This window comes from Musa acuminata, chromosome BXJ3-8 (assembly GCF_036884655.1).
Source record: "Musa acuminata AAA Group cultivar baxijiao chromosome BXJ3-8, Cavendish_Baxijiao_AAA, whole genome shotgun sequence".
Lineage (NCBI taxonomy): Eukaryota > Viridiplantae > Streptophyta > Magnoliopsida > Zingiberales > Musaceae > Musa > Musa acuminata.
The window spans coordinates 48,787,185-48,814,867 of record NC_088356.1 but is presented as its reverse complement, the minus strand read 5'-3'; the positions used below and the strand labels follow the sequence as shown (position 1 = coordinate 48,814,867).

Here is a 27,683-nt window from a genome sequence, read left to right as displayed (position 1 = left end):
TTTATACATAAGCTTTAAAGACAACTATTATCAAAAATCAAGTTTCAAGTCCTGATTCATCTAATCTCACCTTTTCTCATGTCATACCTGCTATACAATGTAATTGTCTTTTGATGGCTTTGAAGAAGAATGCTTGATGGCACAATGACCATCATGACAAGAAGTCTGACAACAGCAGGCTTTCAGATGAGGTAATTTGTCTCGCTGCTGTGATGAAATACAACAGATCCAACTGCTGAATTGCTCACCAGCAGATAAAAGTAGGGGCAGGGAGGAGAGAAAGATGGGTTGAGTAATTTTGTTGTATTAAGTCACATTAAAATTATAAAAAGAAAACAAATGCAGGGTCTTGTGACAAATAAGAAGGAAAAATAGAAAAATTAGGAAATAGATGAACATAAAGAACATGCTAAGAAAACCCAACATTATTTTTTTGCATTTTAAATTTATATTTTATCTAAGGAACAGATACTCCTTAAAACAAAATTACATGCAATTCAGACACTTTTGTTAATTAGAATTCTGAAAAGAAAGGGAGAAAAATCACTAATCGGCCTATAGTAGGCACCCAAAAAAGCCTGCAGGTTGCATTTTGTAAGAGTTTGGTTCCAAATGAAAAACTATCAATAGGTCTCTTGAACCAAGCTCAAATCAAAATAAAGCTGGTCAAGAAGGGTGATAAAGTATCTTCTTCCTCCTCATAACTGGTATGTGTTAGAATTTACATTACTTGTTCTTTCATTGTTTCGACTGAAATTTTTGTGAATTAAGTATGTTAAATTGAATCCTCCCCCTTTTTTTACCTTCCATCAACTCTCTTCTCAAATTCTTAAGCCTACCACCCTGTAGGTTGTTCTAAATCACTACCCTTGAATTGATTAAATTAACCACTACCATTGAGTTCATAAAAACTATGAACCCACATCCAATCCAAGTCTATTTCCCAAAGAAAACTATTTCACCTTTGGCTATTGAGTAATGCTAAGAGGAAACAGCCTGGGAAGCCAAGCTTCTCTATCTTTGCCTTCAAATACTATCAATCCTTTCTAAGTAGATTGCCTAGGCAACATCCACGCTCAATAGATGTAGGAATGTCCTTTGCAAGAACTATTTGCTTTTCAGGTTAATTATGCACCATGTCTGATTTTCCATTGTAGAAACATATAACAGTTGGTCTTGTGAAACATCCAAGTTCTGCTTCAATTTCTAAAGCAACGTGGTACGCAACTAAGAACAATGGTCAAATGTGTGATCCTAGACCTCTTCCTTCAGCCGAACCATGTGTTTAGCAACCGACAGCTCTTCAAGGAATATAAATGTTCTTGTTGCCAGCTCATGAATCTTATCGGTGTCGGCTTCAATTAATCAATCCTCTTCGATAATTTACCAAACCTCTATGTAACTGCCCGCATCCACTATGTAATTTACCAATCCTCTTCAATTAATCGATATTTAGCAAGACTCTCCAGTTGAACTGCCCGCATCCACTATGTAACTGGCTAAGCCAAGGTGGGTTTCAGCTCCAATCATGAATATCCTACATGATTGGCCATTTGGACAGCTTCGTGCTGCTGTGTCACTACAAGATGCATGTGACAAGGCTTACTTTCACTCGGATGGTGGGAAGATTAATATGCATGGCAGGCATTTGAGGTGTTCCAAGGTCAACCAGGATTGCTAGATGGATTAGGCAAGGCTCAAGATACAATTTCACCACCTTGTCACGACCTTAGCTGGTTTTGCCTAAGGCGTGCGGCACCCTCGCGCGTCCGTCCGCAAAGGTCAGCCTCCCCGAAGCCTCCCATTGTCCCTTAGGACCAACAAAAGAGAGAACGGGTTAAAGAGAACGCCTCAATCGGGATCCACAAGCAAACATGTCCGAAAAACACTTCATAGACAATGCAAATTACAAACAGACTTTACAAGCTCTGAATAGTTGCACAACAAAGGGTAAAATGGTCCATTACAGACCGAAAAGCTCTCGAATGTGTCCACATGACACAACCTTTATTTACAAGCCTAAAGAGGCCACCAACCCAACTAAAATGGGACTTATAAGCCTTCGGCCGCCCCTCTACCTGCTATACAAGGCATGAACATGCCAAAAGACAACGGACAGACATAAGCATTACATCCAACATCTTGTTTAGAAGTTTGTCCGTTACATTCTCCCCCACTTATCCCTTCGACGTCCTCGTCGAAGCCTTTGTGAACACTGCAACTCTTCGCCTTTGCTGAGTCTTCAATCTTCTGCTCCAGCTGCAATGCGCCTCCTGGCTCCCAGCTGCTCTCCGCTGCTGTTTCTGAGTAGTCGAATCTTTGATCCGCCATGCTGCTTCAACTCGCCAATGACTCTGACTCTGGTGTGGGGTTGGCTGAGTTGTGTTGATCCTTGTCGATTCTTGCGGATCCACCAAATGAAGGAAAAGACCATCTTTTCTGCGCCAGTCTCGAAAAATTTCCACATGCTGCTTGAACTGGGTGGATGCTTGTTGGAGCTTTAACGAGCATCGCCTCGCAAACTTCTGAAGTTTTGGGTCCTTCCTCCATAAAATTTGCTCATTGACTCTTCTTTCAGTTAGTTGTCACATCCAAGTAGGTTCGCATCACTTCCGCTTTCGATTGGCATTTCGTTGGGAAATGAAGCGGACGATCTACTCTCAGTAGCACTGATCACCGTTGGTGAGGATTTGACAACTATTGTCTTCCATTATCTTCGAAGGGTCTTTGAACTTGTGCAGAGCTCCTGTGCTGGATAGATAAGAGAACTGGGGTACTCGGTTTCGCCCATTCTCTTAAGAGTTGAGAAGGCACAGGTTACTTTGACTTCGCCCGCCTCCTCGAGGTTGTACTTCATGCATCGAGCTGGTTACTGGTCTTCGCCTGCTCTTTGCTCACACTTCTGAAGCACTTGAAGTGTTTGCACTCCTTGCGTTGAGTTGGCTACTGTGATTCACCTTCTCAATGCCATCGAACTTCTGGAATGCGGGAAGTTTTCACCCCAACTTGGAGTAATTCTCTGATAGATGAGGTCGCCTCTGGGATTGTACCGTCTTCTCCATCAACCCTGCCGCCTACTCCACTGAGTAGCAAAGGTACAGCACCGCGTACTGCCTACTTCGTTCCTTGGTCGTGCACTCTTGCATGACCCGAAGTCCTTCACTTACGGCTATCTTGATGAGAAACTTGTTGACACCGGTCTTACGAAGTTTCTTGGCCTCTGCCCTTCAGCCTTGTCTCGGTACTTGGAGATTGCCTCTGCATGCTCCACCTCCTCGGCCCCTTTCACGACCAAGCGCTCTCCCTCCATGAGAGCAAGGGATCAATGACTTGCACGAAAGTCCCGCCTCTGCGGTACCATGGCGCTGCCATGCCCATGGCCCTACTATCCGTCGCCTCGCCTCTGTATCCCTTTTCTTCACAATCAGTAGAGATGTCTCCGTGGCACTCCTCTGAGTCCACCTCCATTCTAACTGATGCTTGATATTGGGTAGCTAAGTCCCTCTGGACTCGTCGTCGCTTCCTCGCCCCTTTCGACCCCCTGCTTCAACACCACTGTGTTCTCCAAGCAGTCCGTTTGGTCGATGGAAAGACAGACTGCAACTCCCATGCATGGCCTCTGCCATCACATTGTAGAGTTTGCACCGATTCTGTACTCCTTAGCTTCCTTGGTAGCAACGTTCGCTTACTCGACCTTGTCCTCTGACTTGTCGGGCTCCCTTAAGCGAATATGAGCTCTGGAGAAGTCCAACTCTCCAGCTGCTTCGATCATACCTCTGTATGATCAAGTCCCTCCCATGGAACTCACTGGTACTTGCATTCGAACTTTTCCCTTGGTGGAACACAGCCCCCATATGCTGATGACCAAGGCTTTCATCTGATGCAAAATTCGATGCACGCCCGGAAGACCCGCCTTTGCGGTACCATGGCCTTCACTCCTTGAATCCATAGCCCTTCTTGCCGTCGTGTTGTTCATCGAAGTGGAGCTTCCAGTAACTCCCGATCATACCTCCATATGATCTCATCCCTCACGGGACAGATTGTGTGTATCGCATTGCCACGAACTGTTCCACCACGATCCGCTGCACCATGTCGCCTCCTGGTGACATCTCCATTGCATTCTGATCCTTGTGGAATAAACTCGAATTGTGAACCCTTCATGTGTGGCCTCTGCCAATACATCGCAAGGTCTCCTCCACTTTCGAATTTGTTCGCTCCTTTGGCAATCGATCTTCATCCACCCACTCCTGGGTCACACCTAGATGAAGCACCGCTCTAGGACAGTCCGTCGCCTAATAGCTCTCGAAGTCCACCGACTTCACTGTAATCTGTGCACCATTGTCTGGATCCTGGGCCTCTGCCCCCTACCAGCACAATCTCCGCTGTGCACTGCTTCCTTCATAGCAACTCAAATGGCAACACTATGGTATATTCTTCAAGAGTACCCGCCTCTGCGTCCTCTTGCCCCGTGCTAAGGCCCTTCTCAACCCAACTTCGCCTCCGCAAATTGAGTCACCTTAGTTCCTCCATCAAATGCTTCTCCGAGTTAAGGTGCATGTGCCGCAAAGCTCCCTTCATGCGGCTTGGGTACTTCGCCAAGTTACACCCAAGTTGCTCCGCTCCTCGTTCTTGCATTGAGTCGATGGTGGCCCTCGCGCCCACCATTCCACGGGTCAGCCCTCCCTTGAGTCCGATCTCCATATCGACTCTAAGTGTGCCTTCATTTAAGTTGCTTCAGGTCGCTCCCCCACTTGATCTCGCAATGCATCCACCAATGCATTCTCTCGAGCGAGATCATGCGGCAACTCCTCGCTGCTTGCTCAGTCCATTGAGCTTCGTGGGGTTGTTGTTTGTGAGGTACTCCTCCTCAATATGTGAAGTCCGTCTCACATGATTCTCCCTCTGGAGTGCTGAGACTTATCCCTCCTGGATAACTATCCCATTGGAGCAACATCTCTCTTCGTTACGGAGACCACCATCCCCTTGGACTACTCCGATCTGCTGAACAAACTGTGCATTGTTCTGCCTCTTGCAGACGCACTTGCTAGATTGCGCCTCCACGTCAATACAGCCACCGCTGCACCCCTCAAGGCCTAGCAACATGCTGAACTCATTGCACACTTCAGCCTCCTACGGACGTATCCTTCACATGCCGAAGAGAAAGTTTCAATGCTCCATGGCGCCGAGTCTCGATCGCCTTGGGATGGCCACGAACATTCCATCGTCCGCATACAAGCCCATGCATGAGTACCAAATTCTTCGAGTTAGCAATTCCCCTCACCTCTGTGAGCTTTGCATAACTCTTTTGGTCGTTGAGCAACTCATTCCACCTTGGATGGTCTCATTCTTGCCAAGCGCCTCGCCTGCCTAGAGCACCATCAAGTATAGTTGTCAACGTTGAGCCGTAGCTCAAACTCAGCCATCCCAACCTTTGTGCGCTCCAAATTCAACCAAGCTTGCCTGTTCTCGTGGTGCCTCTTGCGCGAAGGGTTGGCCATTCCTCTGAATGCCAATCTCGGATGCTCGCTCCTCTGAGCGACTTTTTTCCCTACATCTCCATGCCCGTTTTCCCTCAAACGGTCGCGCATGTGCTGACTGCCCACAACGCAGCCCCGCTAGATCCCCCACGTTTGCATGTCAAGTGTTTCTATGAGTGCTTGTCCCACTCTGATACCATATTATCACGACCTTAGCTGGTTTTGCCTAAGGCGTGCGGCACCCTCGCGCGTCCGTCCGCAAAGGTCAGCCTCCCCGAAGCCTCCCATTGTCCCTTAGGACCAACAAAAGAGAGAACGGGTTAAAGAGAACGCCTCAATCGGGATCCACAAGCAAACATGTCCGGAAAACACTTCATAGACAATGCAAATTACAAACAGACTTTACAAGCTCTGAATAGTTGCACAACAAAGGGTAAAATGGTCCATTACAGACCGAAAAGCTCTCGAATGTGTCCACATGACACAACCTTTATTTACAAGCCTAAAGAGGCCACCAACCCAACTAAAATGGGACTTATAAGCCTTCGGCCGCCCTCTACCTGCTATACAAGGCATGAACATGCCAAAAGACAACGGACAGACATAAGCATTACATCCAACATCTTGTTTAGAAGTTTGTCCGTTACAACCTGGCACTTTCATATTTGGATTTGAAAGTGGACTATAGCCCCAAGTCCCACTTAGCACTGGAACTGAGATGAAGGAAGACAGAGTAGGGGACTACTACTCATTCCAAGTTTTTTCCCTATCTTTTGTGTTGTACCAAAATTTTAGCTCTAATCTTATCTACTAAATTTAAATGGCTTTGCCTTCTATTTTATGAAAAGAAAAATCTCATGAACATCCAACAGTAGTAATAACTTGAATTTTAATATGTTAAAGAACTTTCAAAATTCAAATGATTGCAAAAATAAAAAGCTAACTGCTAAGAAAAGACTAATTTTGTGGGGGGAAAACAAAAATAGAAGTGAATTACTAGCACTAATCAAAGTTCACTCCTGAAAAATGATAATTTGTATAGAAAACAACAAAAACTGCAGCAAATAATACAAACCTATATCTCCAAGAGATCCATATATTGAATCATCAACACCAGGAAACCCCTAAAAACAGACAAAAAAGAAAAAAAATAGCAAATTTATATTTGTAACAGGATTATATGAAAGAACAGAAAGATTATCTTCAAGAGATTAACTAGCAGAAGAAGAATTTAATCTGAAGAACAGGATTTCTGTTAACAAGCCATGCATATACCTCAGCACCATGAAGATCAATTCCAACTTGAAGGTTATTAAGGTCTGCTTGTACTGATGGGCTGCATGACATATCAGCTCCCGGGTAGTCAGAAATGGCTAGACTGTAGCTGTCCTGAATGACAGGAAGGTCATCTGAATGTGCTGTGTGGTTCATAACATTCTCTACAGGATATATCAATTCGTTCCTGCTTTATTACCACATCAGGAATAACTCATCTAGTGAGGGAGGAGTGCAAATATTAAGGTCTAATAAATTCAAGAAAAAATGGCATAGAAATATCAAACATTCCACAAATTGACCAGCTATATGAAAAAAACTTACTTGGCCTTCGAAGGATTACAGGCATTCACTTCAATTGGAGAATCGTCTTCCAAATCAATTACTGGAATCACTTTGTCATCACCTGAAAGACGGTTGAAGTCATAAGTAACTTTGGCCTTGCTATTTATCGACAGGCCAAAATCAACCGAAAGTTGTTTCTCAGTTTCCAGAGGAGGAGCTGAAATATTACAATCATTCAAAAGAGGATCACTGGGAATCTCAGTTATCTCAGGAGCTTCCATTAGGTTCAGATCACAGATTTTAAATTAAGTTGGTTGGTTTTGCTTTACATCTTCCATCTCCATGAATGATTGAGCTTCAACTTTTGGAGGTAAATTGGCAGTGACTTGTTTCAATTGATCGATTGCCTCCATTTCTTCACTCTGAGGTGGCATCTCCATGAACAGGCTAGCCTGAGTTTGTCTAGAACCATCAAGCTGAGAGAATTGATTTTGCTGAGATGCAGTAGGCAAAGATGAGTTAATTTGTTTCTCGTGTTCCTCCTCTTGACTCACATGGTTAGCAAACTTATCCTCCTTCCCTACATCTACCATCATAGCAGATGATGTTGAATGCAGGAGGTTCATCTGTGGCTCACAGGGAGACTCTATTGTTTCTTTAGAGGATTTGATATCAACATCACCAGAATTAGCTTGTTCTTCATATTTCAAATGGTCAGAGTGATCCACATGCGATTCTTTTAAGAAGCCATCAGTTGGAACATCATCTATAACCATCTCAAAATCTCCTTTAGGAACAACTTCAATCTTGTTTCCACCATCAGTACTGAGGCAATGGTCATCTGTAGGACCTTTATGTGACAGTGATGACCGCGGTCGTGTTGGCACTTTTGGAAAACCACTGAGCTTCAATAGATCACTACCATCATTGCTGAGAGAGGAAACACCTTCCTCGACTCCATCAGGCTTCACGGTTGAGTACTCTTCCGTGGAAATCTTTTCCTCTACTAACGCATCATGCTTACCACTCTTAACTCCTCCAGCTTCTGAATTCGAAGCCAACACTTCTTCTGCCCCTTTGTTCTCATCGGCATCCACTTCCGTGGGAACATCCTTCCTGGTATTGTTTGAGCTCGCCTTCGATCCAGCATCATCAAGCTCTGAACCAGATTCACCCACCACTTCTCCCTTCGAGTGCTGTTCATTTTCAGCGATACAGCTTCCCACTTCCTCGTACCCACTTAGCCGATCTCTACGATACCCCGGGGCAAAGTCATCGTTGTCCTCCTCCATACTATCAGAATAGTCTCTGCTTCGTTCGTTCCACGGCCCATTTCTTTTCCTCTCTCTACCCCAATCCGGACCATCATACGAATCTTAAAGAAATACACCCGTAATTGTTAAAACCTCTATCACTCGAATCGGATTCGGTCTTAAACCCGATAAGAGTTATTAATGGATCCAGATGGACCAATATCCTAATCAGACCTGATCTAGTAAATCTAATCTTCCAACCACCTTTGGTCTCCCCCCACTCATCATTCACCACCGATAAAATCTTGGTTCCGGACAAATCTCAAAAAGACTATAGACCGGAGAGGAGAAAAGACGATCAATATTCTAGATTAGGACTTCTACGAATGATACTTCTGATACGATACAAGGATACGTCCGATACGATACAAGGATCCATTTGGCATCGTTTTAAATGGTCTATTTACCGAATCAGAACCGATTAGGATATTGGTCCATCTGGATCCATTAACAACTCTTATCGAGTTTAAGACCGAATTTGATCCGCGTGACAGGCTTTAACAATAACGGGTGTATTTCTTTAAGATTCGTGTCAGTGTGGGATGCTTCGCCCTTTTAATCGTTATATGCTATTAAAATCCTAAAAAAAGCCGCTTATATAATTTTCTTTTTGTCTCGTCAATCTTCCCTTCTCTTTTATTAAAATAATTAAATACCAATATTTCAGATCCGATTGCCACCTAATGAATGATACGTCCGATACGATACAAGGATTCATTTGACATCATTTTAGATTGTCTATTTACCGGATCAGGTCCGATTAGGATATTGATCCATCTGGATCCATTAATAACCCTTATCGTATTGGTCCATCTGGATCCATTAACAACTCTTAAACCTAATAAGAGTTGTTAATGGATCCAGATGGACCAATATCCTAATCGGATCTGTTCGGTAAATAGACCATTTAAAACGATGCCAAATGGATCCTTGTATCGTATCGGACGTATTATTCATTAGGTGGCAATCGGATCCGACATATTGGTATTTGGTTATTTTAATAGAAGAGAAGGGAAGATTGACGAGACAAAAAGAAAATTACACAAGCGGCTCTCTTTAGAATTTTGATAGCATACAACGATTAAAAGGACGAAACATCCCACACTGACACGAATATTAAAGAAATACACCCGTTATTGTTAAAGCCTCTGTCACGAGGATCGGATCCGGTCATAAACCCGATAAAAGTTGTTAATGGATCCAGATGGACCAATATCCTAATCGGACCTAATCCGATAAATAGACCATCTAAAACGATGCCAAATTGATCCTTTTATCTATCAGACGTATCATTCATTAGGTGGCAATCGGATCTGACATATTGGTATTTGGTTATTTTAATAGAAGAGAAGGGAAGATTGACGAGACAAAAAGAAAATTACACAAGCGGCTCTTTTTAGGATTTTGATAGCATACAACGATTAAAACGACGAAGCATCCCACACTTACACGAATCTTAAACAAAAATACACTAGTTATTGTTAAAGCCTCAGTCACGCGGATCATATTCGGTCTTAAACACGATAAGAGTTGTTAATGGATCCAGATGGCCCAATATTGTAATCGGACCTGATCCGGTAAATAGACCATCTAAAACGATGCCAAATGGATCATTGTATCTTATCGAACGTATCATTCATTAGGTGGCAATCGGATCTGACATATTGGTATTTGGTTATTTTAATAGAAGAGAAGGGAAGATTGACGAGACAAAAAAAAAATTACACAAACGACTCTTTTTAGGATTTTAATAGCATACAACGATTAAAAGGACGAAACATCCCACACTGACACGAATCTTAAAGAAATACACCCGTTATTGTTAAAGCCTCTATCACGCGGATCAAATTCGGTCTGAAACCCGATAAGAGTTGTTAATTGATCCAGATGGACCAATATCCTAATCGGATCTGATTCGGTAAATAGACCATTTAAAACGATGCCAAATGGATCCTTGTATCGTATCGGACGTATCCTTGTATCGTATCGGACGTATCATTCGTAGAAGTCCTAATCTAGAATATTGATCATCTTTTCTCCTCTCCGGTCTATAGTCTTTTTGAGATTTGTCTGGAACCAAGATTTTATCGGTGGTGAATGATGAGTGGGGGGAGACCAAAGGTGGTTGGAAGATTAGATTTTGGAGGAATCTTAATTGCATTTTCGCTATAGGATTATGACAACCTTCCTGTAGTTTGACTATATATTATTGCACGCTCTCTCTGGTTCTAATGATACCCCCAAGGATGAAGCTGGAATGTGAACGAGATATCTTTCCCGTTACTTCTCCCTACAACATCTGAAATCATTTTGAGGTGACATTATAATTTCTTCCCCTCCATCTTTAGCTTTTGTTTTTGGCTCCAACTAAAGTTAAAGCTTTTGTTTGTTTATTCCCTACTAATAGAATCCTCTCTCTTTTTTATTTCTCCAATTGTTGAAGCGGTGGCTCATCATTTCCCTGCAAAATTTGTTGTCTGTTTAGAAGTGGTTTTGTTCTCTGTTTGCCATTAGAGAAGGCCTAAATTCTATTATTTATTATTGGACAACAATCTGCAGTGACAAAAAAAAAATTTTGCCACTTCCCCAGACAAGCAATACTTCTCTTGATAGAATTCTTCTCAGAATTGAACTTCTATGTTCATCTTACTGCTGCTCAGACTGATACAAATAACTGAAGAAGCTACAAATGAGGTCTATGTTATTGCAACTTTTGCATTTACATCACTTTTATCTTGGTGCAATTTTGATAATAGCAACTTCGACTTCACTTTTGCCAACGTTTGGATGAAAACATGATCCTTCTGATTACGCTGATAATCGCACGGAATTACGTTTCAGTTTTATGTGAGACCCCTTTATGCCCTTCTTTCATGGTCATTTCGAATGAACAAATTGAAAGAAGTGATCTTTTAGATGAGAGTATGGCCGTGATAATTAGGCTCCAAGAAGATTTCTAAGAGGAAGAAAACCAGTAGATATGTACCCAAAGTCGGATTAGATTGCCTCTTATTCGAGGCAAAAATTAGGGTACCTTCTTTTTGTCCGAGAAGGGGAGGAAGAAGAGTCGGTGAGCGCGAGGGATGAAGAAGTACGGACTTCAGCTTCGATTTCCGCCGACGCAGAAGACCTCGAAGCCAGCTCCTCCTCGCCCTCCCCCTCCGACCTTCGCTTTCGGCGGCGGCGACGACGAGGATGACATCGAGAGGGAAATCTCACGGCAGGCATCCAATAACAAGTCTCTCCAGAAGGTTTCTTGAAATGGTTTCCTTATTCCTGGTATTGATGAGTAAATGAACTTGCGGATTGGTTGATTGATGGTGGAATTTGGTAGATCGAGGAGCAGCACAAAAAGGCAATGGAAGAGGATCCCTCGGTCTTCGACTACGACGAGGTTTACGACGAGATGAAGGTGAAGAATGCTTGCCCCAAGGTTCAGGATCGAACGGAGAGAAAGGTACTTCACTTTTGCCTACGTTTGGATGAAAACATTCACCTTTTGATTAAGCTGATGATCGCATGGAATTACATTTCGATAATATGGGAGACCCCTTTATGCCCTTCTTTCATGGTTATTTTCGAATGATCAAAAGAAATACACCCGTTATTGTTAAAACCTCTGTCACGCGGATCGGATTCGATCTTAAACTCGATAAGAGTTGTTAATAGATCTAGATGGACCAATATCCTAATCGGACCTAATCCGCTAAATAGACCATCTAAAACGATGCCAAATGGATCTTTGTATAGTATCAGACGTATCATTCATTAGGTGGCAATCGGATCTGACATATTGGTATTTGGTTATTTTAATAGAAGGGAAGGGAAGATTAACGAGACAAAAACAATATTACACAAGGCGGTCCGCGTACCGGTACGACACAGGGCGGTCCGCGTACCGGTACGGTACAGTATCGGTACGATACAAGGCGTTCCGCGTACCGCTGGCCTGTCGGACCGGTACGTACCGCCCGTACCGGGCGGTACAGTCCGGTACGACAAACCTTGCCATCTTTCATTGTCATTTCGAATGATCAAATTGAAAGAAGTGATGATTTAGATGAGACTTTAGCGATGATAATTGGGCTCCAAAAAGATTTCTTAGAGGAAGAAAACCAGTAGATATGTACCCAAAGTCGGATTCGATTGCCACCTATTCGAGGCAGAAATTAGGGTACCTTCTTTTTGTTCGAGAAAGGGAGGAAGAAGAGCCGGTGAGCGCGAGGGATGAAGAAGTACGGACTCCAGCTTCAATTTTCGCCGGCACAGAAGACCTCGAAGCCAGCTCCTCCTCGCCCTCCTCCTGCCTTCGCTTTCGGCGACGACGACGACGAGGATGACATCGAGAGGGAAATCTCACGGCAGGCGTCAAATAACAAGTCTCTCCAAAAGGTTTCTTGAAATGTTTCCTTATTCCTGGTATTGATGAGTAAATGAACTTGCGGATTGGTTGATTGATGGTGGATGTTGGTAGATCGAGGAGCAGCACAAAAATTCAATAGATGAGGATCCCTCGGTCTTCGACTACGAAGGGGAAGATTAACCTTCACGTTTGCCTACGTTTGGACGAAAAGATTAACCTTTTGATTATATTGATGATCGCATAGAATTACGTTTCGGTTATATGTGAGACCCCTTTATGCACTTCTTTCATTGTCATTTCTAATAATTAAATTGAAAGAAGTGATCTTTTAGATGAGAATATAGCGGTGATAATTGGGCTCTAAGAAGTTTTCTCAGAGGAAAAAAACCAGTAGATATGTACCCAAAGTCGGATTCGATTGCCACCTATTCGAGACAGAAATTAGGGTACCTTCTTTTTGTCCGAGAAGGGGAGGAAGAAGAGTCGGTGAGCAAAAGGGATGAAGAAGTACGGACTCCAGCTTCGATATCCGCCAACACAGAAGACCTCGAAGCCAACTCCTCCTCGCCCTCCCCCTCATGCCTTCGCTTTCGGCGGCGGCGACGACGAGGATGACATCGAGAGGGAAATCTTATGGCACGCGTTCAAGAATAAGTCTCTCCAGAAGGATTCTTGAAATTGTTTCCTTATTCCTGGCATTGATGAGTAAATGAACTTGAGGATTGGTTGATTGATGGTGGAATTTGGCAGATCGAGGAGCAGCACAAAAAGGCAATGGAAGAGGATCCCTCGGTCTTCGACTACGACGGGGTTTATTACGAGATGAAAGGGAAGATTACGCGCCCCAAGGTTCAGGATCGAACGGAGAGAAAGGTACTTCACTTTTGATTCTTTTGATTACGCTGATGATCGCACGGAATTACGTTTCGATCTTATATAAGACCCCATTATGCCCTTCTTTCATGGTCATTTCGAATAATCAAAAGAAATACAACCGTTATTGTTAAAGCCTCTGTCACGCGGATCGGATTCGGTCTTAAACCGGATAAGAGTTGTTAATGGATCTAGATTGACCAATATCCTAATCGGACCAGGAATAAAGAAACCATTTCAAGAAACCTTCTAGAGAGACTTGTTCTTGGACGCCTGCCGTGAGATTTCCCTCTCGATGTCATCATCGTCGTCGCCGTCAACGAAAGCGAAGGCAGGAGGTGGAGGGCGAGGAGGAGCTGGCTTCGAGGTCTTCTGCATCGACAGAAATCGAAGCTAGAGTCCGTACTTCTTCATCCCTCGCGCTCACGGACTCTTCTTCCTCCCCTTCTCGGACAAAAGAAGGTACCCTAATTTTTTCCTCGAATAGGTGGAAATCGAATCCGACTTTGGGTACATATCTACTGGTTTTCTTCCTCTGAGAAATCTTCTTTGAGCCTAATTATCACCGCCATAGTCTTATCTAAAAGATCACTTCTTTCAAATTGTTCATTCCAAATGACCATGAAAGATGGGCATAAAGGGGTCTCACATAAGACCGAAACGTAATTCCGTGCGATCATCAGCGTAATCAAAAACCCGATAAGAGTTGTTAATGTATCTAGATGGACCAATATCCTAATCGGACCTGAACCGGTAAATAGACCATCTAAAACGATGCCAAATGGATCTTTGTATCGTATCGGACATATCATTCATTAAGTGGCAATCGGATCTGACATATTGGTATTTGGTTATTTTAATAAAAGAGAAGGGAAGCTTGACGAGACAAAAAGAAAATTACAAAAGCGGCTCTCTTTAGGATTTTGATAGCATACAACGATTAAAAGGACGAAACATCAAACACTGACACGAATCTTAAAGAAATACACCCGTTATTGTTAAAGCCTCTGTCACGCGGATCAAATTCGGTCTTAAATCCGACAAGAGTTGTTAATGGATCCAGATGGCCCAATATCCTAATCGGACCTGCTCCGGTAAATAGACCATCTAAAACGATGCCAAATGGATCATTGTATCTTATCGAACGTATCATTCATTAGGTTGCAATCGGATCTGACTTATTGGTATTTGGTTATTTTAATAGAAGAGAAGGGAAGATTGACGAGACAAAAAGGAAATTACATAAGCGGCTCTCTTTAGGATTTTGATAGCATACAACGATTAAAAGGACGAAACATCAAACACTGACACGAATCTTAAAGAAATACACCCGTTATTGTTAAAGTCTCTGTCACGCGGATCAAATTCGGTCTTAAACCCGATAAGAGTTGTTAATGGGTCCAGATGGACCAATATCGTAATCGGATCTGATTCGGTAAATAGACCATTTAAAATGATGCCAAATGGATTATTTTATCGTATCGGACGTATCATTAATTAGGTGGCAATCGGATCTGACATATTGGTATTTGGTTATTTTAATAGAAGTGAAGGGAAGATTGACGAGACAAAAAGAAAATTACCCAAGCGACTCTTTTTAGGATTTTGATAGCATACAACGTTTAAAAGTACGAAGCATCCCACACTGACACGAATCTTAAAGAAATACACCCGTTATTGTTAAAGTCTCTATCACGCGGATCGGATTCGATCTTAAACCCGATAAGAGTTGTTAATGGATCCAAATGGACCAATATCCTAATCGGACCTGATCCGGTAAATAGACCAGTCGGAGGTGCTGCGGGAACAAATCCGAGAAGTCTAGTAGCTTACCAAAAGAATCTCGTCGGAACTCGCCAAGTGGATCGTCGCAAGTCTAGAAGTTTGCCGGAAGTCCGCAGGGCGGAATTTGGTAGATCGAGGAGCAACACAAAAAGGCAATTAAAGAGGATCCCTCGGTCATCGACAGCGACGGGGTTTACGACGAGATGAAGGGGAAGATTGCGCGCCCCAAGGTTCATGATCGAACGGAGAGAAAGATACTTCACTTTTGCCTACGTTTGGATGAAAACATGATCCATTTGATTAAGCTGATGATCGCATAGAATTACGTTTCGGTCTTATGTGGGACCCCTTTAGGCCCTTCTTTCATGGTTATTTCGAATGAGAAAATTTAAATAAGTGATCTTTTAGATTAGACTTTGGCGGTGATAATTGAGCTCTAAGAAGATTTTTCAGAGGAAGAAAACAAGTAAATATGGACCCAAAGTCGAATTCGATTACCACCAATTAGATGCAGAAATTAGGATACCTTTTTTTTGTCCGAGAAGGGGAGGAAGAAGCGTCGGTGAGCGCGAGGGATGAAGAAGCACAAACTCCAACTTCGATTTCCGCCGGCGCAGAAGACCTCGAAGCCAGCTCCTCCTCGCCCTCCCCATCCTGCCTTCGCTTTCGGCAACGACGATGACATCGAGAGGGAAATCTCACGGCAGGCATCCAAGAACAAGTCTATCCAGAAGGTTTCTTAAAATGATTTCCTTATTCCTGGTATTGATGAGTAAATGAACTTGCGGATTGGTTGATTGATGGTGGAATTTGGTAGATCGAGGAGCAGCACAAAAAAGCAATGGAAGAGGATCCCTCAGTCTTCGACTACGACGGGGTTTACGACGAGATGAAGGTGAAGATTGCGTGCCCCAAGGTTCAGGATCGAATGGAGAGAACGGTACTTCATTTTCGCCTACGTTTGGATGAAAACATTAACCTTTTGATTACGTTGATGATCGCATAGAATTACGTTTCGGTCATATGTAAGACCCCTTTATGCCCTTCTTTCATGGTCATTTCGAACAATAAAATTGAAAGAAATGATCTTTTAGATAAGACTATGGCGGTGACAATTGGGCTCTAAAAAGATTTCTGAGAGGAAGAAAACCAATAGATATGTACCCAAAGTCGGATTCGATTGCCACCTATTCGAGGCAGAAATTAGGGTACCTTCTTTTTGTCCGAGAAAGGGAGGAAGAAGAGTCGGTGAGCGCGAGGAATGAGGAAGTACGAACTCCAGCTTCGATTTCCGTCGGCACAGAAGACCTCGAAGCCAACTCCTCCTCGCCCTCCCCCTCATGCCTTCGTTTTCGGCGGCGGCGTCGACGAGGATGACATCGAGAATGAAATCTCACGGCACGCGTCCAAGAACAAGTCTATCCAGAAGGTTTCTTAAAATGATTTCCTTATTCCTGGTATTGATGAGTAAATGAACTTGCGGGTTGGTTGATTGATGGTGGAATTTGGTAGATCGAGGAGCAGCACAAAAAGGCAATGGAAGAGGATCCCTCGGTCTTTGACTATGACGGGGTTTACGACGAGTTGAAGGGGAAGATTGCGCACCCCAAAGTTCAAGATCGAATGGAGAGAACGGTACTTCACTTTTGCCTACGTTTGGATGAAAACATGATCCTTTTGATTACGCTGATGATCGCACGGAATTACGTTTCGGTCTTATGTGAGACCCATTTTTGCCCTTCTTTCATGGTTACTTCGAATAATCAAATTGAAAGAAGTGATCTTTTAGATGAGACTATGGCGGTGATATTTGGGCTCTAAGAAGTTTTCTCATAGGAAGAAAACCAGTAGATATGTACCCAAAGTCGGATTCGATTGCCACCTATTCGAGACAGAAATTAGGGTAGCTTCTTTTTGTCCGAGAAGGAGAGGAAGAAGAGTCGGTGAGCAAGAGGGAGGAAGAAGTACGGACTCCAGCTTACATTTTCGCCGACACAAAAGACCTCGAAGCCAACTCCTCCTCGCCCTCCCCGTCATGCCTTCGCTTTCGGCGGCGGCGACGACGAGGATGACATCGTGAGGGAAATCTCAAGGCACGCGTTCAAGAACAAGTCTCTCCAGAAGGTTTCTTGAAATGGTTTCCTTATTCCTGGTATTGATGAGTAAATGAACTTGCGGATTGGTTGATTGATGGTGGAATTTGGTAGATCGAGGAGCAGCACAAAAAGGCAATGGAAGAGGATCCCTCGGTCTTCGACTATGATGGGGTTTACAACGAGATGAAGGGGAAGATTACGCGCCCCAAGGTTCAGGATCGAACGGAGAGAAAGGTACTTCACTTTTGATCCTTTCGATTACGCTGATTATCGCACGGAATTACGTTTCGGTCTTATATGAGACCCCTTTATGCCCTTCTTTCATGGTCATTTCGAAAGATCAAAAGAAATACACCCGTTATTGTTAAAGCCTCTGTCACGCGGATCGGATTCGGTCTTAAACCGGATAAGAGTTGTTAATGGATCTAGATTGACCAATATCCTAATCGGACCAGGAATAAAGAAACCATTTCAAGAAACCTTCTAGAGAGACTTGTTCTTGGATGCCTGCCATGAGATTTCCCTCTCGATGTCATCGTCGTCGTCGCTGCCACCGAAAGCGAAGGCATGAGGGGGAGGGCTTGGAGGAGCTGGCTTCGAGGTCTTCTGCATCGACATAAATCGAAGCTGGAGTCCGTACTTCTTCTTCCCTCGCGTTCACCGACTCTTCCTCCTCCCCTTCTCGGACAAAAAGAGGTACCATAATTTTTGCCTCGAATAGGTGGCAATCGAATCCGACATTGGGTACATATCTAATGGTTTTCTTCCTCTGAGAAATCTTCTTTGAGTCGAATTATCACCGCTATAATCTCATCTAAAAGATCACTTTTTTCAAATTGTTCATTCGAAATGACCATGAAAGAAGGGCATAAAAGGGTCTCATATAAGACCGAAACGTAATTCCGAGCGATAATCAGCGTAATCAAAAACCCGATAAAAGTTGTTAATGGATCCAGATGTACCAATATCCTAATCGGACCTGATCCAGTAAATAGACCATCTAAAACGATGCCAAATGGATCCTTGTATCGTATCGGACGTATCATTCATTAGGTGGCAATCGGATCTGACATATTGGTATTTAGTTATTTTAATAAAAGAGAAGGGAAGATTGACGAGACAAAAAGAAAATTACACAAGCGGCTCTTTTTAGGATTTTGATAGCATACAACGATTAAAACGACGAAGCATCCCACACTGACACGAATCTTAAACAAAAATACACTCGTTATTGTTAAAGCCTCAGTCACGTGGATCGGATTCGGTCTTAAACCCGATAAGAGTTGTTAATGGATCCAGATGGCCCAATATCCTAATCGGACCGTAACCGGTAAATAGACCATCTAAAACGATGCCAAATGGATCATTGTATCTTATCAAACGTATCATTCATTAGGTGGCAATCGGATTTGATATATTGGTATTTGGTTATTTTAATATAAGAGAAGGGAAAATTGACGAGACAAAAAGAAAATTACATAAGCGGCTCTCTTTAGAATTTTGATAGCATACAACGATTAAAAGGACGAAACATCAAACACTGACACGAATCTTAAGGAAATACACCCGTTATTGTGAAAGCCTCTGTCACGCGGATCAAATTCGGTCTTAAACCCGATAAGAGTTGTTAATGGATCCAGATGGACCAATATCCTAATCGGATCTGATTCGGTAAATAGACCATTTAAAATGATGCCAAATGGATTATTGTATCGGATCGGACGTATCATTAATTAGGTGGCAATCGGATCTGACATATTGGTATTTGGTTATTTTAAGAGAAGTGAAGGGAAGATTGACGAGACAAAAAGAAAATTACCCAAGCGACTCTTTTTAGGATTTTGATAGCATACAACGTTTAAAAGGACGAAGCATCCCACACTGACACGAATCTTAAAGAAATACACCCGTTATTGTTAAAGTCTCTGTCACGCGGATCGGATTCGATCTTAAACCCGATAAGAGTTGTTAATGGATCCAAATGGACCAATATCCTAATCAGACCTGATCCTGTAAACAGACCAGTCGGAGGTTCTGCGGGAACAAATCCGAGAAGTCTAGGAGCTTACCAAAAGAATCTCGTCGGAACTCGCCAAGTGGATCGTCGTAAGTCCAGAAGTTTGCCGGAAGTCCGCAGGGCGGAATTTGGTAGATCGAGGAGCAACACAAAAAGGCAATTAAAGAGGATCCCTCGGTCATCGACCGCGACGGGGTTTACGACGAGATGAAGGGGAAGATTGCGTGCCCCAAGGTTCAGGATCGAACGGAGAGAAAGTTACTTCACTTTTGCCTACGTTTGGATGAAAACATGATCCATTTGATTAAGCTGATGATCGCATGGAATTACGTTTCGGTCTTATGTGAGACCCCTTTATGCCCTTCTTTCATGGTCATTTCGAATGATCAAATTTAAAGAAGTGATCTTTTAGATGAGTCTTTGGCGGTGATAATTGGGCTTTAAGAAGATTTCTCAGAGGACGGAAACCAGTAAATATGCACCCAAAATTGGATTCGATTACCACCAATTAGATGTTGAAATTATGGTACCTTTTTTTTGTCCGAGAAAGGGAGGAAGAAGAGTCGGTGAGAGCGAGGGATGAAGAAGTACAAACTCCAGCTTCGATTTTCGCTAGCGCAGAAGACCTCGAAGCCAGCTCCTCCTCGCCCTCCCCCTCCTGCCTTCGCTTTCGGCGGCGACGACGACGACGATGACATCGAGAGGGAAATCTCACGGCAGGCATCCAAGAACAAGTCTCTCTAGAAGGTTTCTTGAAATGGTTTCCTTATTCCTGGTATTGATGAGCAAATGAACTTGCGGGTTGGTTGATTGATGGTGGAATTTGGTAGATCGAGGAGCAACACAAAAAGGCAATGGAAGAGGATCCCTCGGTCTTCGACTACGACGAGGTTTACGACGAGATGAAGGAGAAGATTGCGTGCCGCAAGGTTCAGGATCGAACGGACAGAAAGGTACTTCACTTTTGCCTACGTTTGGTTGAAAACATTAACCTTTTGATTACGTTGATGATCGCATAGAATTACGTTTCGGTCATATGTAAGACCCCTTTATGCCCTTCTTTCATGGTCATTTCGAACAATCAAATTGAAAGAAGTGATCTTTTAAATGAGACTATGGCGGTGATAATTGGGCTCTAAGAAGATTTCTTAGAGGAAGAAAAACAATAGATATGTATCCAAAGTCGGATTCGATTACCACCTATTCGAGGCAGAAATTAGGGTACCATCTTTTTGTTCGAGAATGGGAGGAAGAAGAGTCGATGAGCGCGAGGAATGAAGAAGTACGAACTCCAGCTTCGATTTTCGTCGGCACAGAAGACCTCGAAGCCAACTCCTCCTCGCCCTCCCCCTCATGCCTTCGCTTTCGGCGGCGGCGACGACGAGGATGACATTGAGAAGGAAATCTCACGGCACGCGTTCAAGAACAAGTCTATCCAGAAGGTTTATTAAAATTATTTCCTTATTCCTGGTATTGATGAGTAAATGAACTTACGGGTTGGTTGATTGATGGTGGAATTTGGTTGATCGAGGAGCAGCACAAAAAGGCAATGGAAGAGGATCCCTCGGTCTTTGACTACGACGGGGTTTACGACGAGATGAAGGGGAAGATTGCGCACCCCAAGGTTCAGGATCGAATGGAGAAAACGGTACTTCACTTTTGCCTACGTTTGGATGAAAACATGATCCTTTTGATTACGCTGATTATAGCATGGAATTACGTTTCGGTCTTATGTGAGACCCTTTTATGCCCTTCTTTCATAGTTATTTCGAATAATCAAATTGAAAGAAGTGATCTTTTAGATGAGACTATGGCGGTGATATTTGGGCTCTAAGAAGTTTTCTCATAGGAAGAAAACCAGTAGATATGTACCCAAAGTCGGATTCGATTGCCACCTATTCGAGACAGAAATTATGGTAGCTTCTTTTTGTCCGAGAAGGAGAGGAAGAAGAGTCGGTGAGCAAGAGGGAGGAAGAAGTACGGACTCCAGCTTCCATTTCCGCCGACACATAAGACCTCGAAGCCAACTCCTCGCCCTCCCCCTCATGCCTTCGCTTTCGGCGACGGCGACGACGAGGATGACATCGTGAGGGAAATCTCAAGGCACGCGTTCAAGAACAAGTCTCTCCAGAAGGTTTCTTGAAATGGTTTCCTTATTTCTGGTATTGATGAGTAAATGAACTTGCGGATTGGTTGATTGATGGTGGAATTTGGTAGATCGAGGAGCAGCACAAAAAGGCAATGGAAGAGGATCCCTCGGTCTTCGACTATGATGGGGTTTACGACGAGATAAAGGGGAAGATTACGCGCCCCAAGGTTCAGGATCGAACGGAGAGAAAGGTACTTCACTTTTGATCCTTTTGATTACGCTGATGATCGCACGGAATTACGTTTCGGTCTTATATGAGACCCCTTTATGCCCTTCTTTCATGGTCATTTCGAATGATCAAAAGAAATACACCCGTTATTGTTAAAGCCTCTGTCACGCGGATCAGATTCGGTCTTAAACCGGATAAGAGTTGTTAATGGATCTAGATTGACCAATATCCTAATCGGACCAGGAATAAAGAAACCATTTCAAGAACCTTCTAGAGAGACTTGTTCTTGGACGCCTGCCGTGAGATTTCCATCTCGATGTCATCGTCGTCGTCGCCGCCACCGAAAGCGAAGGCAGGAGGGGGAGGGCGAGGAGAAGCTGGCTTCGAGGTCTTCTGCGTCGACAGAAATCGAAGCTGGAGTCCGTACTTCTTCATCCCTCGCGCTCACCGACGCTTCTTCCTCCCCTTCTCGGACAAAAAGAACGTAACCTAATTTTTGCCTCGAATAGGTGGCAATCGAATCCGACTTTGGGTACATATCTACTGGTTTTCTTCCTCTGAGAAATCTTCTTGGAGCCTAATTATAACCGCCATAGTCTCATCTAAAAAATCACTTCTTTCAAATTGTTCATTCGAAATGACCATGAAAGAAGGGCATAAAGGGGTCTCACATAAGATCGAAACGTAATTCCGTGCGATCATCAGCATAATCAAAAACCCGTTAAGAATTGTTAATAGATCCAAATGGATCAATATCCTAATCGGACCTGAACCGGTAAATAAACCATCTAAAACGATGCTAAATAGATCCTTGTATCGTATCAGACGTATCATTCATTAGGTGGCAATCGGATATGACATATTGGTATTTGGATATTTTATTAAAACAGAAGGGAAGATTGACGAGACAAAAAGAAAATTACACAAGCGGCTCTTTTTAGGATTTTGATAGCATACAACGATTAAAACGACGAAGCAGCCCACACTGACAAGAATCTTAAACAAAAATACACTCGTTATTCGGTCTTAAACACGATAATTGTTGTTAATGGATCTAGATGGCCCAATATCATAATCGGACCTGATCCGGTAAATAGACCATCTAAAACGATGCCAAATGGATCATTGTATCTTTTCGAACGTATCATTCATTAGGTGATAATCGGATCTGACATATTGGTATTTGGTTATTTTAATAGAAGAGAAGGGAAGATTGACGAGACAAAAAGAAAATTACACAAGCGGCTTTCTTTAGGATTTTGATAGCATACAACGATTAAAAGGACGAAATATCAAACACTGACACGAATCTTAAAGAAATACATCCGTTATTGTTAAAGCCTCTGTCACGCGGATCAAATTCGGTCTTAAACCCGATAAGAGTTGTTAATGGATCCAGATGGAACAATATCCTAATCGGACCTAATCCGGTAAATAGACCATCTAAAACGATGCCAAATGGATCCTTGTATCGTATCGGACGTATCATTCATTAGGTGGCAATCAGATCTGACATATTGGTATTTGGTTATTTTAAAAGAAAAGAAGGGAAGATTGACGAGACAAAAAGAAAATTACATAAGCGGCTCTCTTTAGGATTTTGATAGCATACAACGATTAAAAGGACGAAACATCAAACACTGACACGAATCTTAAAGAAATACACCCGTTATTGTTAAAGCCTTTGTCACGCGGATCAAATTCGGTCTTAAACCTGATAAGAGTTGTTAATGGATCCAGATGGACCAATATCCTAATTGGATCTGATTCGGTAAATAGACCAATTAAAATGATGCCAAATGGATTATTGTATCGTATCGAACGTATCATTAATTAGGTGGCAATCGGATCTGACATATTGGTATTTGGTTATTTTAATAGACGTGAAGGGAAGATTGACGAGACAAAAAGAAAATTACCCAAGCGACTCTTTTTAGGATTTTGATAGCATACAACGTTTAAAAAGACGAAGCATCCCACACTGACACGAATTTTAAAGAAATACACCCGTTATTGTTAAAGTCTCTGTCACGCGGATCGGATTCGATCATAAACCGGATAAGAGTTGTTAATGGATCCAATTGGACCAATATCCTAATAGGACCTGATCCGGTAAACAGACCAATCGGAGGTTCTACGGGAACAAATCCGAGAAGTCTAGGAACTTACCAAAAGAATCTCGTCGGAACTCGCCAAGTGGATCGTCGCAAGTCCAAAAGTTTGCCGGAAGTCCGCAGGGCAGAATTTGGTATATCGAGGAGCAACACAAAAAGGCAATTAAAGAGGATCCCTCGGTCATCGAATGCGACGAGGTTTACGACGAGATGAAGGGGAAGATTGCGCGCCCCAAGGTTCAGGATCGAACGGAGATAAAGGTACTTCACTTTTGCCTACGTTTGGATGAAAACATGATCCATTTGATTAAGCTGATGATCGCATGAAATTACGTTTCGGTCTTATGTGAGACCCCTTTATGCCCTTCTTTCATTGTCATTTCGAATGATCAAATTTAAAGAAGTGATCTTTTAGATGAGACATTTGCGATGATAATTGGGATCTAAGAAGATTTCTCAGAGGAAGAAAACCAGTAAATATGCACCCAAAGTCGGATTCGATTACCACCTATTAGATGCAGAAATTAGGGTACCATTTTTTTGTCCGAGAAGGGGAGGAAGAAGAGTCGGTGAGCGCGAGGGAAGAAGTACAAACTCTAGCTTCGATTTTCGCCGGCACATAAGACCTCGAAGCCAGCTCCTCCTCGCCCTCCCCCTCCTGCCTTCGCTTTCGGCGGCGACGACGACGACGATGACATCGAGAGGGAAATCTCACGGCGGGCGTCCAAGAACAAGTCTCTCTAGAAGGTTTCTTGAAATGGTTTCCTTATTCCTGGTATTGATGAGTAAATGAACTTGCGGGTTGGTTGATTGATGGTGGAATTTGGTAGATCGAGGAGCAGCACAAAAAGGCAATGGAAGAGGATCCCTCTGTCTTTGACTACGACGGGGTTTACGACGAGATGAAGGGGAAGATTGCGCACCCCAAGGTTCAGGATCGAATGGAGAGAACGGTACTTCACTTTTGCCAACGTTTGGATGAAAACATGATCCTTTTGATTACGCTAATGATCGCACGGAATTACGTTTCGGTCTTATGTGAGACCCCTTTATGCCCTTCTTTCATTGTTATTTCGAATAATCAAATTGAAAGTGATCTTTTAGATGAGACTATGGCGGTGATATTTGGGCTCTAAGAAGTTTTCTCATAGGAAGAAAATTAGTAGATATGTACCCAAAGTCGGATTCGATTGCCACCTATTCGAGACAGAAATTAAGGTACCTTCTTTTTGTCCGAGAAGGAGAGGAAGAAGAGTCGGTGAGCAAGAGGGATGAAGAAGTACGGACTCCAGCTTCGATTTCCGCCGACACTAAAGACCTCGAAGCCAACTCCTCCTCGCCCTCCCCCTCATGCCTTCGCTTTCGGCGGCGGCGACGACGTGGATGATATCGAGAAGGAAATCTCACTGCACGCGTCCAAGAACAAGTCTATCCAGAAGGTTTCTTAAAATGATTTCCTTATTCCTGGTATTGATAAGTAAATGAACTTGCGGGTTGTTTGATTGATGGTGGAATTTGGTAGATCGAGGAGCAGCACAAAAAGGCAATGGAAGAGGATCCCTCGGTCTTCGACTACGACGGGGTTTACGACGAGATGAAGGGGAAGATTACGCGCCCCAAAGTTCAGGATCGAACGAAGAGAAAGGTACTTCAATTTTGATCCTTTTGATTACGCTGATGTCTGATGATCGCACGGAATTACGTTTCGGTATTATATGAGACCCCTTTATGCCCTTCTTTCATGGTCATTTCGAATGATCAAAAGAAATACACCCGTTATTGTTAAAGCCTCTATCACGCGAATCGGATTCGGTCTTAAACCGGATAAGAGTTGTTAATGGATCTAGATTGACCAATATCCTAATCGGACCAAGAATAAAGAAACCATTTCAAGAAACCTTCTAGAGAGACTTGTTTTTGGACGCTTGTCGTGAGATTTCCCTCTCGATGTCATCGTCGTCGTCGCCGCCACCGAAAGCGAAGGCAGGAGGGGGAGGGCGAGGAGGAGCTGGCTTCGAGGTCTTCTGCGTCGACAGAAATCGAAGCTGGAGTCCGTACTTCTTCATCCCTCGCACTCACTGACTCTTCTTCCTCCCCTTCTCGGATAAAAAGAAGGTACCCTAATTTTTGCCTCGAATAGGTGGCACTCGAATCCGACTTTGGGTACATATCTATTGGTTTTCTTCCTCTGAGAAATCTTCTTTGAGCCTAATTATCACCGCCATAGTCTCATCTAAAAGATCACTTCTTTCAAATTGTTCATTCGAAATGACCATGAAAGAAGGGCATAAAGGGGTCTCACATAAGACCGAAACGTAATTCAGTGCGATCATCAGCGTAATCAAAAACCCGATAAGAGTTGTTAATTGATCCAGATGGACCAATATCCTAATCGGACCTGATCCGGTAAATAGACCATCTAAAACGATGCCAAATGGATCCTTGTATCGTATCGGACGTATCATTCAATAGGTGGCAATCGGATCTAACATATTGGTATTTGGTTATTTTAATAGAAGAGAAGGGAAGATTGACGAGACAAAAAGAAAATTACACACGTGGCTATTTTTAGGATTTTGATAGCATACAATTATTAAAAGGACGAAGCATACCACACTGACACGAATCTTAAAGAAATACACTCGTTATTGTTAAAGCCTCAGTCAAAAGGATCGGATTCGATCTTAAACGCGATAAAAGTCGTTAAAGTATCCAAATGGACTAATATCCTAATCGGACCTGATCCGGTAAATAGACCAGTCGGAGGTTCTGCAGGAACAAATCCGAGAAGTCTAGGAGCTTACCAAAAGAATCTCGTCGGAATTCGCCAAGTGGATCGTCGCAAGTCCAGAAGTTTGCCGAAAGTCCGCAGGGCGGAATTTGGTAGATTGAGGAGCAACACAAAAAGGCAATTAAAGAGGATCCCTCGGTCATCGACTGCGACGGGGTTTACGACGAGATGAAGGGGAAGATTGCGTGCCCCAAGGTTCAGGATCGAACGGAGAGAAAGGTACTTCACTTTTACCTACGTTTGGATGAAAACATGATCCATTTGATTAAACTGATGATCGCATTGAATTATGTTTCGGTCTTATGTGAGACCCCTTTATGCCCTTCTTTCATGGTCATTTCGAATGATCAAATTTAGGTTTTTGGAGTTGGAAGTTAAGTCTGGCGTTAGCGATGAGTTGGCCAAATCAAGCTAGATTAGTGGAGGGTAGTTGGTCTGCACAATACCGCAGGTGAGAGCCAAGTGATAGAGCAAATCCTTCCATATAGAATTAGAAATCGGGTGAAGTGTGGATCTTAGTATAAATCGATTGAAGTTAGGTTTAATTAGGATTGATTGATTGATTGTGTCGCGATGATTTTTCCTTGGATTAAATCTTGGTCCTGGATAAATAATCTACTCTGTTTCTTTGCACCGGTTCCCCAATCATAAACGTACCAGAGTTAGAAAAACAAATACAATTTGGTCTGACAATTGGCCACCCCATCTCAACAAATGCGTCAAAATAATTTATCAGATTAATATAACATTTGGACGTTTCGATCGATCGATCGATCGATCTTATGAATCAAAGATTAACTTAATTGTTTCGATAAATCATTATATGATGCATCATCTAATCTCTCGCAACCTATACCTAATAGTTGAATATTCTGAATCTTCAGAATCCCCTGAGAATTGGGGAGACACGCCCAATACAATTATAGAAAATCCAATCCAATTGAACTCAAGACTCCCTACTGAGGCTTACGACCGA

General features: G+C 43.0%; 1 protein-coding gene and 1 pseudogene across 1 annotated transcript; one reads left to right on the top strand and one right to left on the bottom strand.

The window, feature by feature from the left end:
* Positions 1–6,479: 6,479 nt before the first annotated feature.
* Positions 6,480–8,736, bottom strand: LOC135644256 (uncharacterized protein At4g26450-like; annotated as a pseudogene).
* An 11,602-nt stretch (positions 8,737–20,338) lies between these two features.
* Positions 20,339–27,085, top strand: LOC135644255 (uncharacterized). Its single transcript, XM_065161728.1, has 6 exons — positions 20,339–20,437; positions 21,702–21,824; positions 23,923–24,177; positions 24,747–24,869; positions 26,804–26,926; positions 27,065–27,085. The coding sequence occupies exons 1-6, from the start codon at positions 20,339–20,341 to the stop codon at positions 27,083–27,085; spliced, it is 744 nt and encodes a 247-aa protein (XP_065017800.1).
* The last annotated feature ends 598 nt before the right edge of the window (positions 27,086–27,683 follow it).

Excerpts from the sequence above, each read along its gene's own strand:
- LOC135644255 (XM_065161728.1), top strand. The coding sequence starts at position 20,339 with ATGGAAGAGGATCCCTCGGTCTTCGACTACGACGAGGTTTACGACGAG. Across the intron at positions 21,825-23,922 it reads AGGATCGAACGGAGAGAAAG|ACCAATCGGAGGTTCTACGG; the intron begins GTACTTCACTTT and ends TCCGGTAAACAG. Across the intron at positions 26,927-27,064 it reads AGGATCGAACGGAGAGAAAG|GTTTTTGGAGTTGGAAGTTA; the intron begins GTACTTCACTTT and ends GATCAAATTTAG.